The sequence below is a fragment of the Podarcis bocagei genome (assembly GCF_964188305.1).
Source record: "Podarcis bocagei genome assembly, chromosome: 8".
Lineage (NCBI taxonomy): Eukaryota > Metazoa > Chordata > Lepidosauria > Squamata > Lacertidae > Podarcis > Podarcis bocagei.
Genome location: NC_138133.1, coordinates 54,365,425 through 54,385,345, shown reverse-complemented (window position 1 = coordinate 54,385,345; position 19,921 = coordinate 54,365,425). Strand labels below are relative to the sequence as shown.

The 19,921-nt window shown below is 37.3% G+C and overlaps 1 protein-coding gene across 21 annotated transcripts in view; it reads left to right on the top strand.

The window, feature by feature from the left end:
- PLAG1 (PLAG1 zinc finger) overlaps positions 1-16,945 on the top strand; it is a 34,738-nt gene extending 17,793 nt beyond the window's left edge. For 14 of the 21 annotated variants that reach the window (XM_081204787.1, XM_081204783.1, XM_081204784.1 and 11 more), the window contains 4 exons: positions 1,196-1,305; positions 5,144-5,247; positions 9,594-9,952; positions 10,483-16,945. In XM_081204787.1, the coding sequence (XP_081060913.1) occupies positions 9,711-9,952; positions 10,483-11,746 (1,506 nt within the window). In that variant the 5' untranslated portion in view covers positions 1,196-1,305; positions 5,144-5,247; positions 9,594-9,710 and the 3' untranslated portion in view covers positions 11,747-16,945. Of the gene's footprint in view, positions 1-1,195; positions 1,306-5,143; positions 5,307-9,593; positions 9,953-10,482 lie in introns of all 21 variants that reach the window. The other 7 variants (XM_081204789.1, XM_081204788.1, XM_081204786.1 and 4 more) reach the window with 5 other exon arrangements.
- Positions 16,946-19,921: the final 2,976 nt, after the last annotated feature.

Below are 19,921 nucleotides of genomic sequence, written 5' to 3'. Positions count from 1 at the left end.
GTTGTTGCATTTTTGTGGTCAATTACCAGGTCTCCATCAGGTACAAAAAAAGATAAAGTGGCAGTGCTATTTGCAAAAGAAAGCAGGGGGCTTTTCAGTGGAAATGTAAAAATTAAAATAGAAGATGTCTGCTGAATCTTTATTGGCAGAGCATTCTAGAACTGTCAGTGCAATTTCTTATTGCTGTCAGGTGAGCTTTACCAGCTTTTGGAGATGACTAACAATGCTCTTGCAGATGAACTCAGTGATTGAGCTGAAATATAAGGTACCTTGGATCTCTCAAGTTGTTCAGGGCTTTGCGAATCAATGAACATGACGTAGTAGTAAATGGGTAGCTAGTGAAAATGTTTTAACAGTGGTGTCACGGTGTCGGCCATGCACCCCTATCTGTATGGGCTTCCAAATCAGGAACTTCCAAAGCCCCATATAGAATGCATTACAGTAATCCAGCCTTTAGGTTGTTGTTGTTTAGTTGTTTAGTCATGTCCAACTCTTCGTGACCCCATGGACCAGAGCACTCCAGGCACTCCTGTCTTCCACTGCCTCCCGCAGTTTGGTCAAACTCATGTTCGTAGTTTTAGGTTACCAACACATATAACAGCAGTGGCTGCCGAGACCACATAACACCGGTCCTGAAAGATCTAAATTGGCTCCCAGTACGTTTCTGATCACAATTCAAAGTGTTGGTGCTGACTTTTAAAGCCCTGAATGGCCTCAGCCCAGTATACCTGAAGGAGCATCTCCACCCCCATCGTTCAGCCCGGACACTAAGGTCCAGCACCGAGGGCCTTCTGGGTGTTCCCTCACTGCAAAGTTATAGGGAACCAGGTAGAGGGCCTTCTTGGTAGTAGCACTCGCCCTGTGGAACGCCCTCCCACTAGATGCCAAGGAAATAAACAACTATCTGACTTTTAGAAGACATCTGAAGGCAACCCTGTTTAGGGAAGTTTTTAATGTCTGATGTTTTATTGTATTTTTAATATTTTGTTGGAAGCTGCCCAGAGTAGCTGGGGAAACCCAGCCAGATGGGAGGGGTATAAGTAATAAATTATTATTATTAAGTTATCACTGTTCAAGAAAAGCTGTAGCTGGTCAACCAGACAGAACTGGTAAAAGGCATTTTTTGGGTTCTGATACCTGGAAAGTGTAAAGTTTCCTCAGCCCTCTGCGATGGAATTTTTTTTTATTTTTAAAGGGCTAGACACGAGATGTGGATGTACTGCAGATCAAGAGTTCTGAGTTCCCACTTGCCTGTGAGCTGCTACATATCTAGGCAAGTGGTTATTTACATGTCTGGCTTGAAAGGTGGGTGAAGGTTTTTTTAATTATTTTGTATGTTTTTGCTTTAACAAACGTTTATTACATATGTAATCCGGTATTCCTGAGGATGACTCCTTTTATGCTTACAAAAATCTGGTCAGGTGTGTTTGACTGAAAAATGGGCACAATATTTCATTCTTTAAATTGACTACAGAACTGATTTAGGATTCTGGTCTCCTTCGTCCAACCATGACGCGTCATATCATGATGCCTTTTAGGGTCTCATCCACACCTCCATTTGTCCCGCTGCTTTTCCCCAGAGAAACCCCCAGTTTACCACTGAATCAGACCAAATTGCAATTGGGTTTTCTGTGGATTGTTGTTTTTTTCCTATTCAGCAGTCAAGAGTATGTTTCCTAGGCGAAAGCTGGGGGGCAAACACATAGCCATTCAGACCCAGGCCTAGAAAGCACGGGACCAGCAGAATAGCACTCAGACCGGCCCCATTTTTTTTAGACACAGAACAAGTGGACGAGCTCTTAGTTAGGTTGTACATTGACTTTTATTCACATTTATAATTATAGGTGCATTCCCATGTTTACAAGCAGGGATGGCTGATGCCTCCCAGAAGTGGGAATGCTATAAACCCTACCAGTCCTGTCAAACTACCCCTAACCACACCTGTACATGAATCTTTTTTAGTATTCTACCACAGCTCTGCGAATTGAAGGTACTTCTTATCAACCATAATATCTAAACCCACGTTCAGAGACAGTATAACTCTCCATACTGGATGCTAGGGACACTTGCAGGTGGGAAATAGAATCATATTCATGTCTTGATTGTGAACAGAAGCATCTGGCTATTCACCATTGAAAACAAAGCTGCACTAGACTTCATCTGATCTAACAAGTCTGTTAATACTCTTATATGCCCAGTGTTGTGGGTTGTTTTGTAATATTTTGAACAGGAAAACTTTCTGGTTCTATAAACGTACTGGCATTTGATCCAGTCTGTTAAAAGCAAAACAAACAAAAAAAAACCTGCAGAAATATGCCTTAATAAATATGTCCAAAAAAAATTTAAACTGAAATATATGATTAAGAAGCAGTAATATACAGATGTCTCCCAACTTGCGCACAATCAGCATGTGTGCTCCTGCTGACAAATGTGCCAAAAATGGCGATAAAAAAGGGCAGGGCAGAATGGGTGAATCCCCACTTGTGTGCGTCCCAGAACGGAACCCCCGTGTAAGTGGGGATTCCCCTGTAGTTTAAAAGTTATATCCAAACAAAGTGCGAGTGTCATTGGGGTGAGGGAAATGATTATTTAGATATAAAATCACAACTTGATATTATACACTTCATTTTACAATGTTATCATTTTGAGAGAGAGAAAAGGGCACTGTGTTTTTATCTTGATAACCAAATGTGGGAGGAACCTCACAAAACAGTTTTTCTTTTTAATGGCGAAAGGTCATCAACACACACGTGTCTGTGATAAAAGTCTTGATTTTTTTTTAGATTTTAGATTTTTGCAGGTGTAGTACTACTATCTGGCACCAGCACAGCCTGCAAAAAGCAATCTCACTGAAGCTACTATTCAGGAGACATCCCAGTCCTCTGGACAGGCTTTTCAGAGAGTCATAGAATTATAGAGTTAGAAGGGACTGTGAAGGTCATTTAGTCCAACTCCTTGTAATGCAGGAATCTTTTGACCAATGTGGTGTTCAAACCCACAACCCTGAGATTAAGAGCCTCCTCTTCTACCAACTAGCTACAGTAAGGAACTACAGTGAGAATATTGGCTTTGATGCATTGTGGGGAAACCCAACCAGATGGGCGGGGTATAAATATTAAAATTGTTATTATTATTACTATCATTATTATTAAGTACACTAAATATGTGCAATGTATTAACAATAATACATTGCTAACTTGAACATATAAATTGTATCTGATGTGTGAAATTTTTTGTAAATAATTAATAAAAATTGTACTGGAATAAGTATTACATTTTGGTCTTCATGTGTTCACCCTAATTAAACAATTTTTATATGAAACCAACTAGAATAGGAACATCTGTCTGAATGGAAGTGTTCGCTTTGATAAGTGCTGTTTTCATTCTATTTTAAGTTGTGGGAAGAGAGAATACTCTCTAATATTGTGCATATCTTATTCTTGAGTCAATCATACACAATATCAATGTATAAATGTTGAACAGTATCTCTTTTGTATAAAGTAAACAACAATAGTGAATTCAACAATAACTATATTTTTTGTTTTCTTGATTGTATTCTAAAATTTCCTAGCCCATCCCCAGTGGAAATAAATAAGTTATTTCTTTTAGTACTTCTAACATTTCTCAGACATTGTCTGCTCTGTTTTTTGTTGCTTCCTATTAAAACTGTTTAGATTGCATGTTATAGTTTTATATTTTATGATTGTATCTATGGTGGGATGACCATTTTTGGTGTGAGTCTGAGGTGGGGTTGTCAAACAAACCATGGTTAGGTGAGGCTGCAGGATTTAGACATAATGACAAACCATAGTTAAAAACAAATCATGATTCATATGCCAACAACAAACCATGGCTTTGTTAGTCTAACCATAGTTAGTCTGCTGGGCATGCTTCGGATGGCTGAACAAATCACACTTTGCCTATATAACCCATGGCTTAGTGTTATATGTGAATAGGCCTTTGAAACTAATACAGTAATCTTTTCATTTTAAAGCTAATCTTTGTCCAACACATGAAAAGTAACATTGTTTGTCTTGTCAATTTGTTCTCTCTAATGTAAATGGATTGAGAAATTGTTTTGTTTGTATTATTATTGCTACAGTTTATTAGCAGCCCTTCACCCAAAGTCCCAGGGCAGGTTACAACAATTAAAACACAGTATTAAAACAGTTTAACAGTACTTAAAATTAAAGAAATAAGGTGGGTCCTTATTTTTTAAAAAAAGAATTTGAATTTGATCCATATTGCAATTCATACTTGCAGACGATGGAGCAAGTTATGTATAAGTGCGTGTAATGGCTGCCCATTATCCCTTTTCATAACTGGAAGCCCCACTTCAGGGACATGTATGATTGGTGAAGAGACAGGATGGGGGAAGAGTGCTTAACTATTCTTCTAACTGATACTTCTTCATTCAAATCATATGCATGCATGCACCCACACCTCAAAGTGGAACTCAAACACTTGTACTCTCATCTTTGGAGTTCTTTAGCTTATGGTATTGCCGTTGCTTATGGAATTACTACCTTTTGTAATTCACCATTATCAGTTACGTGCATTAAATTAAAAAGTAATGGTAAGCTGGTATGCATTGACCATTGTAAAGCATGTTGATTCCATGTGCAAAGGACTGGAAACAAGTGAGTGAATCAAGGGGAAGGAACAGAACAGGGAATGAGGACGCAAACAAGAAGAGTAGTGAAGATTGATTACATCATCCCTCCTGGTTCTCATGTAATGGCAGTGTCTCACAGAACATTCTTCCTCTGGGCACATTCAGTTACTTGGATCCTATGTGCAGAACTGCTCCTGGTTCTGTTAGTCTGCTGAAGACTAGAAGATTGCATGCAGCCAGAAAGAGGAGTGTACTGTTGGGCAACACTGTTGTCTTAGCACCAAGGGTGGGAGAAGACTATATTAGCTTTCTAGCTTATCTCCTCTTCTGACTTGCTGTCTTCTAGTCCTGTCTAGAGAAAAGATATGTTGTTCTTTGCATGCAGAAAATCTGGATCATGATTACTGTTAATTATTGTTATATAACATAAAAAGTATGAGCACAGGCTATTTTTCTTTCCCATTGATATCTAGTTTTCTGAAGTCAACCTCTTCACTAATGTCTAGCCCCTTCTGCTTTGTTTTTCAGATCAACAAAAATGGGAAGCACTGGATTCTGGTTTGCTCCTAGACATGTCAGTGGAACTGGTTAAGACCAAAATCTGAAGGTTTTTCTTCGTTATCCATCACCAGGTGTGCACTGAACAGAGGCTACCATAAATCTGTTTTGAGTATGAACACCTTTTAAAATGGTACAAAATATATAAAAGTATTGTTTTTTAACGTAGATTTAATATGGTTTCTAATAACTGTATCATCCATCCTATAGTTGTGAAAGAACAAATATGAATAAGTAATAATATACTGAAGCTGAAAATAGGCATTGTGACTCAAAAATTTTTCAGCTGGTCTTTGAGAAGTGTAATATTCGAACATTAATGTTAAAATCCTGTCTGCATTGCTCAGCCTGTACATCCACAATTGAATTAGCTTATCTAGATAGCTAGAAATAATAAGCCAGTGAGTGGTTTAATCAGAAATTTATTCCAGGACCAGCATAACCAAATTTAAATGGCTGGGCTCCAGAGGACCATATGCAATGTTCTATGTTTGCACTAGGGCTTTACTGATCCACCCTTTCTACTGAAGCTCCTTGCGTGCATCCCTCTCCTTTCCCTCTCTCTCCTCCCAGCTGCTTCTAACGGTTAGGGCACACTCTGGAGAGAATTCAGTGAGCACAAGGTGGTGCAGTTGTAAGGGAAGATCAACTTCCCCACCCCGGTACTCTTGGAAGTGCTGTACATGCATGCACACGCCTCTTTGGATCCTGCCTGCTGAAACTGTTTTTATATGAGGACATAGCTGCACTTAATTTATTAGCATTTGCATCATCGTAATGAATTCAGTGGTTAGATTCCAGAGCAATAAAGATCTTTCTTATTCAGCACATAGTTTCAACTCCTTAAATTAAATATTCTTGAGGCCTTAGCTAGATGTAGTAGCAGTAGACTTGAGCATTCAAACATGGGTCTGCAGTGCAACTCTAAAGCACAGTATATTTAAAGTGAAAGAGAGGTGGTGAAAGAGGATTGCTGAATTCATTGTCCCTAGCTTTTGAGCCCCACAATCCATTACAAGTAGCTGAACTCATAGACCAAAATGAAACGTGGCTAGGGGGACTGGTTTTGGTCGCCAAAAATAAGAACAAAAACCTGTTGCTGGGGCAAGGGCTCAGCATTTCTCATACTGGTTTTTCTCTTTCAGTCATACCCCTCCTGCTGTACAGCTGGACACACCACTACCTGTGGTCCACGGTGCAGGTGATTGTGCTCTATGTAGGGTCTTGAGATAGTCTCACCCATTTTTTTTTAAGTATAGCAATTACACACACATGCACAAACATATATGGTTGAGCTTACTCACAACTTCCTGACATCAGAAGGCAGCAGTTCTAGTTCTTTTCCAAGGTACTTCTAAGGCCTTACAATTTGTTCAATGTCATCACTGTATTGAGACAAATCCTTGAAAATCTTACCACTAAATCTATGTGGGTAGATAAAATTGCAGTTCACTATAGGTGTAGCTTCCTTTATAGGGCTTGAAGATGCCATAAGGCTACGGAATTATGATGAAGCAGTAATCACCATGAGATGTTATGCTTTCTTTCTGAATTCATTAAGTATTTCCATAAACACTTCTTGTAGTTTATTATTTTTTTGTGCTCACTTAGGTTTTGCAGTTCATTCGCTTAATACTTTTATAGGGACCCACAACTGAATTTTGGGAATGCATGTTCTGCTTCCCAGTTCCTACTTAATCATATTTTCTTAATTAAACATTATTGGTACCAATAAGGAAAGGTTAGAAAGATGGCAGGCAAATAATTAAATGTGCTTTATTTTTCATTTGTAGTTTGACTTGCACTTGTTTGCTTTTGTTGCTAATTGAGGGACACAACAATTGGTCACTGGAACAGCTTCAGTTCCTTTTCACTTAGGACGTCCTTAGAGTATCAGTATCTGACACAACAAATAGGGGTATGTTATTCAGTTTGTTGTGGAAGATGCATTAAAATGTACCATTTTATCAAAAAATGTAGTCCCTCACCCCACCCCCAGTTAGTGTGTCAGTTGTGAGTTTCATAGTTGCCCTTTCCTCTCTGCTGTTAAAAAGCTCTTAGAACTATTTTGGGCTTTCCCAGTGGCCTAATCATGAGTACATGAGAGATCAGCAGTTCCCCGAGAACTTGAACCCTGAGGTTTGAGCCTTCTCAGATGGGTCTGGCTCCCTCTATCAGTTTTGGGCTAACTATTGGTATTGCAACTGCACCTACATATTCAATAGTCACTTTATAAAAAATCAACTGTGGTTGATGCTAAGTGTGGTTAATGAAATTGCTGATGCAGGCATAATATCAATCTTAGCAAGCCCTAAATATCAGAGGCTAGGGATGCTCACTCGGGAGGACAGGAGCACACAAATTTGCATTCTGGTCCTGACTGTACAGCCATGATGAGGCTGCTGTACAACAGGGGCATTCAGATGAACACCACCGCTTCCATGACTTCCAGAAAGGCTTTTCATGAAGGGCAGGTGGCTGCAAGGGGGTGGAAGAGACAGGAAACTTGCTGTCTGCGAACTTCCTTATGTTAAAGTGTAGTGGTAGCCAAGCCTAAAAATCTAGAATTTAATGTCTGTAGAGGGTTGCTCCCCAAATAACCAGCTGAATCTGCTACTACCAGGTTTTAGCATGTGGATAAAACATCCTGGAGATAATTATTACCACTTTTCCCAAAGGGAGGTATTTTTTTTCTTACATCATTTATCTAGTTTGTTTAGAAAGACATTGGCACAAATTATGAATAGCAAAATCATTTTCTTTTTACAATGTGAAGTGCAGAAATCAATAAAACAACAAAAAACATGCTAGGCTAATCTATACATTTTGCCATTCCCAGTCCCCCAAGAAGTAGGTTTATTTTTTTATCCACTGATAGATGTTTTTAAAACAATATCAAGTTTTTCAAAAGTTTATATACAGATTAAATATTTGGGTGGTAACTAGGTGTTCATTAGAATACATGGTTTGTTTGAAAGCACCAAAGATTTTACGGACAATCGTTCAGTTAGGAGGAACTGGCCTAGTTTGCATATCACTGTAACCCAAGCTGTGGCTTATTGCAACTGCATGAACATGTTGGCTCCAGAAAAGAGCCTGGGTCCTCCCCCAACCTTTTAGCACAGTGTGGTGCAACAGCTAAGTCAAGGTTCAGCTTAGTGTGTCTTCTGAACCTGGGATTTGTCCTTTGGTTACAGATCGTGGTTGAGGAGACATCATGATCTTGGGTTGGGATGCCACTCCATACTGCTAAAAGGCTTGGGGAGGAGCAAAGCAGGTGTGAGCTTCTCTCCAGGAGCCGTCACATTCACTTGGTTTCAGTAAGCCATAGTTTGCTTTACCATGACATGCAAACTACACCACTGAGTGAATCTTATTACGGTACCTTCTATGCTTATGCTTGTCTTTCCTTATAAACCTTTAGTATCTGTCAGTTGCATATCTAGCCTCCAATCTGTTTCCTTAATAGCTTCTTGGGCCTTGCTATCTATGATCTCAGCTTAGTTTTAATATTTGAAAAACAGTACTGTTAGGAATAGAGGATTGCAGAGTGCTCATGGTTACTAAAAGCAAGGATTAGATAACTCTTGTAGATGTTGACATACTTGTGCCCATATAATTCCTGAGCACTAAATCACCACAGCTTGGCTGTCAGTCAGATCCTTATGTAGCTAATATTAGGGTCTTCTACACATGAAGAACAATTGCATGGTACAGACCATTCAGGACTATAGCACTCTGAAATGCAATTTGAGGATTTGCATGATTGAATACACTTATTATCATCATCATTGTATTTTGAAGTCTCTGTGCATAAATAACTATAAGGGCAGAAGACACTGAGTTAGACATTATAGTTATCTGTTCACTGGGACTTTTCCTTGACATTTTGTATTCCACAGGCAATAAAAAATTTTGTATAAGGCTATTCATACTTGCATTTCCCCCAAAGTTCTGTAGTAGTATAGTCATGGGAGTGCTGTATCATGCACCATTATTTTTAGTCCAGTTTACAGTGCTGCTTCAGACTAGATTCCTTTTGAATTGTGCTTTTTTTTCTTCAGTAGATGGCACTCACTTAGCAATATCACTTTGATTTGATACAAGATACGAAACTGTTTTCTACAGAAATATAGGAACAGTTACTTTTATTGAAGGCTTAGATAAATTCTTGCAGTACTACTACATTGCCTCAAGAACCTCAAAAGAATGGCAAGATGTAGTTTCAGCACATATGTGGTTCTGTCCATCCTGAGCAGTGAATTACGAGCTGTGATAAATAGCTTAAATGAGCCTACATATATTACATTAGACCAGCTGAACCTAATTTTATATAAGCTTTATTCAAAAACATCACATAGCAAGTAAACTTCAAAATTAAGTGTAGTTACAAATAGTTGTTTCTTATTTTTTTTTCCAGTCCCTTTTTGCTTTCTTTAACGACCACATGAAACTTGAGAAGCCATCTAAAGCTAAATCATTTAGTGGAGTTGGGCAATTCCCAAGTGTCCAACAAGAAGGCCTGGTTTAGGCTGCGATGGCCACTGTCATTCCTGGTGATTTGTCAGAAGTAAGAGATACCCAGAAAGTCCCTTCAGGGAAACGTAAGCGTGGTGAATCCAAACCAAGAAAAAACTTTCCTTGCCAACTGTGTGACAAGGCCTTTAACAGTGTTGAGAAATTAAAGGTTCACTCATACTCTCACACAGGAGAGAGGCCCTACAAGTGCACACAACAAGACTGCACCAAGGCCTTTGTTTCTAAGTACAAATTACTAAGGTATTAAACTCTATTTATTTTTCAGATTATATTATCATTTGTTGGCCATTTTAAGCTTTGTAAACGTATATATCTGTGTACACTTCAGCTGATTTGCAGGGAGGAAATGTTAGTTAATTTAGACATCAGATTGTAGAAGTATAAACTATAGTGCATAGTTTTACAAGCTAATATCTTTCAGTCTTTGTTTATGTTTTCAAAGAGGAGTTTAAAGCTTTTTTCAGTTGTATAAACATGTTGCAAAGAAGTGTATGAATTGAGCATTTTTGCTATGGGCATAATTGAAATATTCATATATAATGAAATATATTATTAAAATAACTTAAACATCAAACTAAAATGTCAATTGAAATGAAATTGCTTGTAATGTGTGATTTGGTATATTTAAGTATGGCATTTAATGTCTATAGTGACATGTCTTTTGCAAAATATTTGTTTGAAAAAAATAGTTTAGTATTTAGCTGCCATTAAATGAACACGTGTACTTTTTGATCAAAATAATTACTTACAGAATATATCTGTGTTTCAAGGCATATGGCTACTCATTCTCCTGAGAAAACCCACAAGTGTAATTATTGTGAGAAAATGTTTCATCGAAAAGATCACCTAAAGAATCACCTACATACACATAATCCCAATAAAGAGGCCTTTAAGTGTGAAGAATGTGGAAAGAACTACAACACGAAGCTTGGGTTTAAACGTCACCTGGCTTTGCATGCTGCAACAAGTGGTGACCTCACCTGTAAAGTATGTTTGCAGACATTTGAAAGCACAGGGGTGTTGCTGGAGCACCTAAAAACTCATGCAGGCAAATCATCAGGTGGAGTGAAGGAGAAAAAGCACCAGTGTGAACATTGTGATCGTCGGTTTTACACCCGAAAGGATGTCCGGAGACACATGGTAGTGCACACTGGAAGAAAGGACTTCCTCTGTCAGTATTGCGCACAGAGATTTGGCCGGAAGGATCACCTAACACGGCATATGAAGAAAAGTCACAACCAAGAACTTCTGAAGGTCAAAACGGAGCCAATGGATCTACTAGACCCATTTCCTTGCAATGTTTCTGTGCCTATAAAGGACGAGTTACTTCCAGTGATGTCTTTATCTTCCAGTGAACTGACATCAAAGCCATTTACAAACACTTTGCAATTAAATCTCTACAATACTCAGATTCAGTCCATGCAGAGCTCAACATCTGCACACCAAATGGTTGCCACATCATTACCTTTAGGAATGCCTTGTCCAATAGATATGGAATCTGTCCATCCTTCTCACCAGCTCTCTCTAAAATATCCACTCAGTTCTACCTCATATACAGTTTCTATGACTGATAAAGAGCAGCCATTGAAAGGGGAAATTGAAAGTTACTTAATGGAACTGCAAAGTGGTATGCCTTCTTCATCCCAAGATTCTCAAGCATCTTCATCTAAATTAGGGTTGGATCCTCAAGTAGGACCACTAGATGATGGATCTGGGGATGTTTCCCTTTCGAAAAGTTCAGTTTCTATTAGTGAACCTCTAAGCACCCCATCACTGGACTTCTCTCAGTTATTCAATTTTATACCTGTAAATGGACCTCCTTTTAATCCTTCTGTTTCTGTAGGAAATCTTGGAATGAGTTACACGCAAGAGGAAGCACATTCATCTATGACGCAGCTTCCTCCACAGGCACAAGATCCACATGACCCTGGTAATGGTATAGGTCTTGGGTCTTTGCATTCATTATCAGCAGCTTTCACAAGCAGTTTAAACACAACCACAACCTTACCACGTTTTCATCAAGCTTTCCAATAGGGTGAAAAATTGCCTTGTGACAGGTTTATTTGTAGAAATGCCTTAGATTACTATTATTAATGTAGTGCCTACTATGTCATTTGTAAATCTACTTTTGTACAGTACCAATCTCATTAAGCCAGTATGAAATTCAAATTAACTTTTAAAATATTTTGAATGTGTTCATTCACAGTTGTTTACTCTGTGTGTTTTTTTTAAGTCTCTGTATTCTCACTGCCAATAGACCCACACTTAAAAAAGGAAAAGGAAACCATTCCCACTAAACGTTATGTATCCCTTGTTTAAAATTTCATTAAGATCTGATAATTCACTTTGTCAGTGGAATTGTGGCTATTTTGATACTTTCAAGACTAGGAACAAAACATTACTGTTAATACAGATGTCTGTGAAAAATTCAGAATATTTTTGCCTTGTTCATGAACTAAAAATCATGATTTATAAATAAGGAAATGTGTTACTCTTGTATGAGAAAGTTTTTATGTGTAGTCTTCTTCAAAGGTCTGAAGGACCTACCACTTACGCTTAAATAACTTCACAAGAATAGAGAGGAAGAAACCTCTCACTTAAGTGCAATTACAAAGTATTATAATTTGGTAAGAAAGGTATGCCTGATTGGGAAGTTTTAAAAGAGACAAAATGTAAGAGCTGACCTTCAAATAAAAATATTGGGTGGTATTCAACTAAGTTTTTACTCAGAGTAGACTCTTTGAAATTACAGAACATGATTAAGTTAGGTCTATTAATTTCAATAGGACTATTCTGAGTCAAACATGGTTGAATACTGCTCACTGGGTATCCAGTGAGTATCCTACGTATCCAATGCTTTCTGCTCACTCACTGATGAAAGAAATCCATCAGCAGAATGGAGGAGGGAGGCATCTGTGGCAGTTTCCCTTCTCCCCTGAACTCCCCTGCACCCCCCACCATCTGTGCCAGACCCTCCGGACCAGATTTACAGCAACCATTGTGGGGCAGGGAAGCTGCACTGGAATGAGGAATTGCTAACAAGTGCCTTCTTCCAGTTCTGCTGACTAATTCCTTCAGTAAGTAAGCAGAAAGCATCAAATAAAATCCATGTTAACGTTACCTTTTCCATAATCATTTTTAGCAGTCTCATCAGAAAGATGGGGTGAAGCCGAGACAGAAAGTTTTTTATATGATGTCAATTTGATGTTTAGTTTGCAGTCAAAAAATGAATGTAAACTGGCAAATACATTTTTCCATATTATCATTGGAGCGGATCTCTTGAGTTATATTTCATGGTGTGTAATGTCACCCTAAGTAACAACGCAGATGGTAATCACACTTACCACGCCTGGGTATTTGGCTAGTGATTTTTCTCACTGCCAATAATTAATAACAGGACTCTTAGGAGTGAAGTAAAAGCATATTGCTTATGCCACTTTTACCTAATATAAAAGGGTGTTTGGGAAAACTAACAACAAAATGGCTACTCATGCTGTATGTCAAAGTGCTGTTGCTTTTCAAAATGCCCTCTTATATTTCCTACCCCAATAACCAAAAGAGGGAAAAACTGTGATATATAAATGCAAAATGTAGTTTTGCTGTAACTTGGTAAAATTCTATTCCTTGGCATAATTATCTCCAATCATTTGTGTAAATGAATACAAGGTTTTAAGTGGTTGACCTTAATATACTTCACAGAAACAAAAGTTGCTCCCATTAAGGAGCTTTGGCTCCCAATATTTGTATCATTAGTTCCTACTTTTTTATCGTAGGAACAATATGCAGGTGTGATTTTACTATTTTATACTGATGTATTTAAATTTTATTACTGAATGGTAACTTTTTATAAATGTTTATGTTCCAAAGGCATTAAAAAGGGGTGTATTAATAAGGAAAATACAGTTTCAAAATTCTGCAAGCTGCTCCAATATGCTGGGAGAAGACTTTCTCAAAGTAGACTTTAGCTCTGCTGCATGATTGCTTCCTTTAGTTTCTATGAAACAGGTTGCTTAAATACAGCTTCAGTGGAATGACTTGTTCAATATTGCTTTCCAGCCTTTTAGCACCATCATTTTAAGGGAGGGGAGAGGAACACATCAGAAGAAAATTGGAAATATTACAAACTTACTTTATGTCCAAATGACAAAGCAAATAGAAAATTGTTTAATTGTGATTATGATTAGTAGTAGTATAGTAGTAGAAAAGATGGAAATACTATCTCTTGAAAGGAGTCATGTCCTATGAGAAAAGTATACCTCCTTCCATGCTGTTTTGGTAGATGTTGAAGGAATTCAACACCATTCAGAATCGGTACCTGAGGGACTGGCCTTCTCTGTCCCATTTTTTTCACACACTCAGTAGTTTTATGTGTTACTGGGGAAACACCAGCAGGTGACTATTTGAAAAAGCTGTTCACCCATTTCAGAAGTGAGTTGAACTAGTTTTAACCTTTCATTTTCTAATAGAGGCTTACCACTACATTGCTTATGGTGTTTGACAGGGATGGTATGTACAAAGCATGTCACGACAATATTATCTGTTTTCAGTGTTAGTTGCTGGTTAACTTGTTTTTTAAAAAAATAAAAATAAAAAACTAGTTTTTCCAGTACTCCTTAATACATATGAAGGCTCCATGTTGTTACGGCAGTTCCCTCAGGTTGTAAGATGGTTTTAATTAGAGACACAGGTGCACTTCAAATTATAGTAGTAGGGACCTCTGACAAGATATTGAACCTCATTCAGTTAGTACTTCAGCAGATGGCTACACCTTGTGTTTCTGTCACTGAAGTAAGGTGTGGGAGTATATGGAAGCAGAATGACAGCGTAGGCAATATTTACACATTAGTGCTTTATGACTATCATTTAGGCAAAGTCATTATTGGCAACTTAAAACTGTCAATGTTAAAGCCTATTTTGTAGTTACCAGGTTAATTCTTAAGAGTGGAGTGTGGTGTGTGCTGGCTGATCATGCACCACACTTTGTGCAACTTCTAAACTTCTGCTATGGATTTTAAAAAATATTATATATATAATTTGCTTGTGTTTATTAGTAGTGAATTGTGGAATAGAGTGATTTATTCATTTGGCAGTAGAGGTTTTCAAAAACCATATACTGACTAAAAACATGAGCCAGACCTGATTGCTTTATTAAGCTAATAATGAATGTTAAGAGTACATATTTTCAGGATTTTTGCCTAGTGAGCTCTATGTATTGTAGGCTGTTTTTGTTGTTGTTTTTTAACTACAGCTCGATCAACTTCTGTGTTACACATAATACAAGATATAGCACTTTCAAAAAGAAAACCTAAATCTTATAAAAGAGAATTTCTTACAGGTTATGCTTTCTATTATTAAAAAAAAACTTTTATTATAACTTTTCAAGTGCCATTAGATGACATATGTGGGCCTTTTGGTATAATGCTTTGGGTACAGAATGGTAAACATTGTAACTTTTAACAGGTACATCTTAAAAGTGTTTTTGTATCAATTTGCTATATTGCACAAAACCAGTGTGTCTTTTTAAAGGGTTTTACAGTGGATTCCTAGGTTTACATGTTTCTACTGCAGTCTTCTACTGCCATTTCATACCAGTCCAAAAATTGAATAGTCAACAATAGTTAAGTGTATACTCTGAAATCTTAGAGGTTGCAGTCATGTGCCCACTAATGCTAAGTAAGTCCCATACATTTCAGTGGGAATTACATGTGTGAAATTAGGCACAGGAGCACAGCCTTATAGCTCAATCCTATGTGTATTTTACTTGGAAGACCCACTGAATTCAATGGAATTTACTTCCAAGTAAGTGTGTGTAGGATTGTAACCTTCAGAACATTTAAGATGCAGTATTGGAAAGATATGTCCTACCATAGCTATGCTGCTGCTGGAATTCAACATAGGGTTGATCCTGTGCCTTTTAGTATAAAGAGAAGACTTAAGCTCTTAATTATTTGTCTCATACACTGGTTTAGCAGCTTAAAATAACGTGCCTCTTAGTAATAAAGTCTATACATTGTTTGCTATGAAGTATGCCATGTAGGTTCAGCTGCCTATCTGCATTCTGTCATATTACAATGAAAACAGCCACTTATTTGATACTATAGAGGAAGACAATTTAAAGTGATGTCACAGTAATAAAAAAAGAGTGTTTATAGTCCCCTAACTCTTAAAGGGGTGGTCATGTGCTGGAAGGCCATGGTTTTTTTGTAAGTATTTAACCCTAAAATTGACACAGAACTATTGCTAACTGCATGCAAACACTTTTCATTATAAGCTTCAGTGGTACAGTTGAACCAGAATGAATGTTTATTTTCTCAGAAACACTCATGCAAATATATTATAGTGGATCATGCTGCTAATATAACTTGGGATACAACTCCTCTCATGGTGCTACAGACCTCCCTGTCTCATTCAGACTGATGTATTTTTATCCATAGAGAAAGGCCTATACTAGATTTATAGATGTATGATATATTTTTATACTGTGACTTAATTTGTCATTAATGAATTTTGTACACCACCATGTATTCATATGCACTTGCAAAAGGAGAAACTTGGACATGTAAATTTGTACCCAAATGAACCTATTCTCAAAAATAGAAGATGATAGATGAAATGGGGGGCTTTTGATATGGTGTGAAGTGAAGAACATACTTGTTTTTAAGAGCCCTTTGAATATTAACAAACTGGGGGGAAATATAAAAAGAATGACACCTGAACCTGACTTGGATTGCTGAAACTTATATTTTTAGATAGTGAGAAATGTTTGGACTTGTGTGATAAAATGTTTAATGATACAGATTTTGAGTCAAAATAGAAAAATGCATTCCAGACTGAATTTGTGTATTTCATTTAAAATTACTATCCTGTGATATGGGAAATTGAGTTGCTTATCATGTATATGTACTTTAAAATGTATTCACAAACTACTGTTGTATTTGTATAAAATATAGACAAAAGATTGCATATATATTTTTGTGTATAAGCTCTGTAAAATAGCTATCACATTATGAAGCTGCAGCAGAAGTTCATTTTAGACATTCATATCCAAAGAAACAGACTATTTATTGTCCACATACCCTGATAAAAATATAACTTGCTGCTATTAAACAATAGTGCTGCAGCTTCTTGTGGCCTACAGTGTTATGTTTGCTGTACAAAAATATGTGAACTCCACAAAATATCAATAAAACAGAATGGTTTTAGTTATGTACAAAATATGCCTGGAATTAAGTATGATGGTGTGTGTGTGTGATTATGCAAAAGGCTGTGAACTTAACATATTCCAACAACCTTTCTTATTTGCAGATAGTAAATAGACAGCTAATGGAAGATTATGGGTACCCTCAGTTCAAAATTTGGTTATATTACAAGTCTCAAAAATGTCTCTGGCAAAGTAGTGACATCACTCTAAATTTAGGCAGTATCAAGATTTTGTGTCTGGAGCTGACAGGTTTATCTGAACCATTTTCACCATTTTTAAATTCATCATATCATTGGTTAAAATTACTGTTGCTTTAAGTAATTCTTTATAATATGAGTAACTAAACTGTGGCCCTCTCAGATGCTGTTATACTACAACTTCCATAATCCCTGACCATTGGCCTTGATGACTGAGGTTGATGAGAATTGAGTCCAAAAAATCTGGAGGGTTGCAAATTAATCACCCATACTTTACAGCATTTGAATTATGCTACAAAACATTACCCTTTTAAATATAGATTATGAATCATTTTATAGCAATGGAACCATGCTGTGCATAGTAATCTTCAAAGCCATAACAGTAGTGTAGCTCATAGGTTTCCTTGGGTGATAAAGTCACAGCTACCTTCCTGAGTGCATTGCCAGAAATGCTTCCTAAACACAGGATTTCTGTATAGTGCTTACAGATACCTACTCTTGCAGTTAGTAATCATGGGACAAAAGTTAACATTTAGGCCTGTCTACCTTATTTTTTGCTAATAGCAACATCCATCTGGTGTGCTGAATGAGGAAACCCAGCAAAGTTCATTACAAAGTTCCTTGTAATGCTTGGTACCATTTCTCAACTTTCTTTCCTTATCACTGGAATATATATGCCACTGCCTCCTAGCAGAAACAACAGTAGCCACCATTTGCAGTACTGCATTTCTCCAACTAACCATCACAGATACTGTTCATGTTGGCTTGCAGCATTTTAATTCCCTATAGAAAGCATGGACTTTTTGAATTGAAATCATATTGACTTTCTCTTTGCAAAGATTATGGTAGAACACCCACTCCGTACATAATGTAGTACTAAGTCAGGTCTGCGGAGGCTTGCTGTGTAACTTACTTTCTACACTCATATAGCTATTCATTATACAGGAAGAGAAGTAGTGGTAGACTACTTCAGCAACTGATCATCTCATTTTAAGAAACAGTTCCCCAGGACACAGCCTGAAAACCATTTGCTCAAATCTGTTAATGTCTGCAAAAGCTGCATGCTGAAGATACAGGGAAGATGGGAGCTTAGTAGTACAATAAATACTCCGTATGCAGAAGGTCCCATATTCAGTTCCTAGCATCTTTGGATGGAGTGAAAGAGAGCTGCTGCCAGTGAGTATAGAAAATATTGAGCCAGATGGACCAATGGTCTGACATGGTAATTAGCAATTTATGTTGACAAATGGATATAACAATCCTTAAAACATCAGTTTCGCAGGTGAGACTGGAAAGGTGAGTGCAGCTGTCCACCTGTTAATTACATGACACCAGATGATTGGCAGGTGGGCACCACTGCCCACCAATCAAAATCCCTTGCAAGGGGTTTCGAAGTGCTAGTGGTCAGATGTTTGGGAACTTGCAGCAGTTTCAAAGCCCTTTTGCTGTTTGCAAATGACTTGAAGACATGTTTTAATAGACAGAGTAAACTATATTGTATTTCACCATAGGAAATGTTTAATATAGTACTTATAAGCTTTGTTCTCTTTTGTTTTTGTTTTGGTGGTTCTCACATCACCTGTTGTACAGAGCAGTCCATTTAAAATATTTCTGAATAAAACCTCAGAACTATCCAATGCTTGGATGTAACCATATTGAGATGGGGTGGGGTTGTATTCTATCATTCCTAGAATACAAATTTATACATGATTTTTTCATGTCTGATGAAAAGAGTACTAAAATACTGGGGAATCGTATAGTTCTTTTAAATGGTTGATTTCATGAATCGGTTTCATCAAAAATTCAAGCCAGACAAAATACAAGGTTGCCCCCTTGTGTAGATACATTGTATCGGTCTTTTTTGTTAACATTACTAAGCACGCAATAAGAAGTCTTACAGTGACTTGCTCAATACCATTTTTTAACTAACAATGCTTTCAGCATGCTACATATTATCTGTATAGGCCACATTTTTTTCAGTAATTTCAGCTTATTTATAATTAGTCCAAATTACTTAATGCCACTTTTTGTATAAAGTGTTACTTCCTAAAAAATTTATCCGTTCCTATAACTAAAGTCCCAATTCTTTATTAGCCATCTTTGACATCTGAACTCGTAGCTACTTTCTAACACATTTTCTGCCACTAATAAGTGAAATTAAATGTAACTATATAATTTCTCCTAGCTAACTTTTGACTATGACAGCAAGATCTCAGAAGACTCAGGAAGCAAATATCCAGTCTCATTATATACATTTATATATTATGAACAACATTTTAATACTACCCATTAAATAAGTTCTCTGGTGCACAGAAAAAGCATATATAAGTATAAAAGCACCAGAAACAAAGAGCACATGCTTGTTTTAACTGGAAAGCCTGGAAAATAAAACCTGGCACTGAAAGGGTCTGGTGAGTCTTTCTGGGGAGAACATTCCACAACTGAGGTATCCCTTCAAAAGTATCTGCTGCTTACTAGCAACTCATTTTGCCTTATATGGGGGGGGGGGGGAGTACACAGAGGAGGGCCTCAGCCTCAGAAAATAATCTCAGGGTCAGGGCAGATACATATGTGAGATTGACTTTTCGGAACCTGACCACAAGCCATTTAAAGGTTTAAAGGTTAACACCAGCACTGTGTGTATATTTATATTTCACCTTTTATCCATAAAAAGTGCCCCTGGCTATAATATATATTTACAAATACATCAAAAATAGCAATTTTTTTTAAGCTATCAATATACATTGGAAGAATTTTTTTTCAGCCTGCCTAAAAAACCACAAGAGACCAACCAAACCTCTTCAGAAAGGG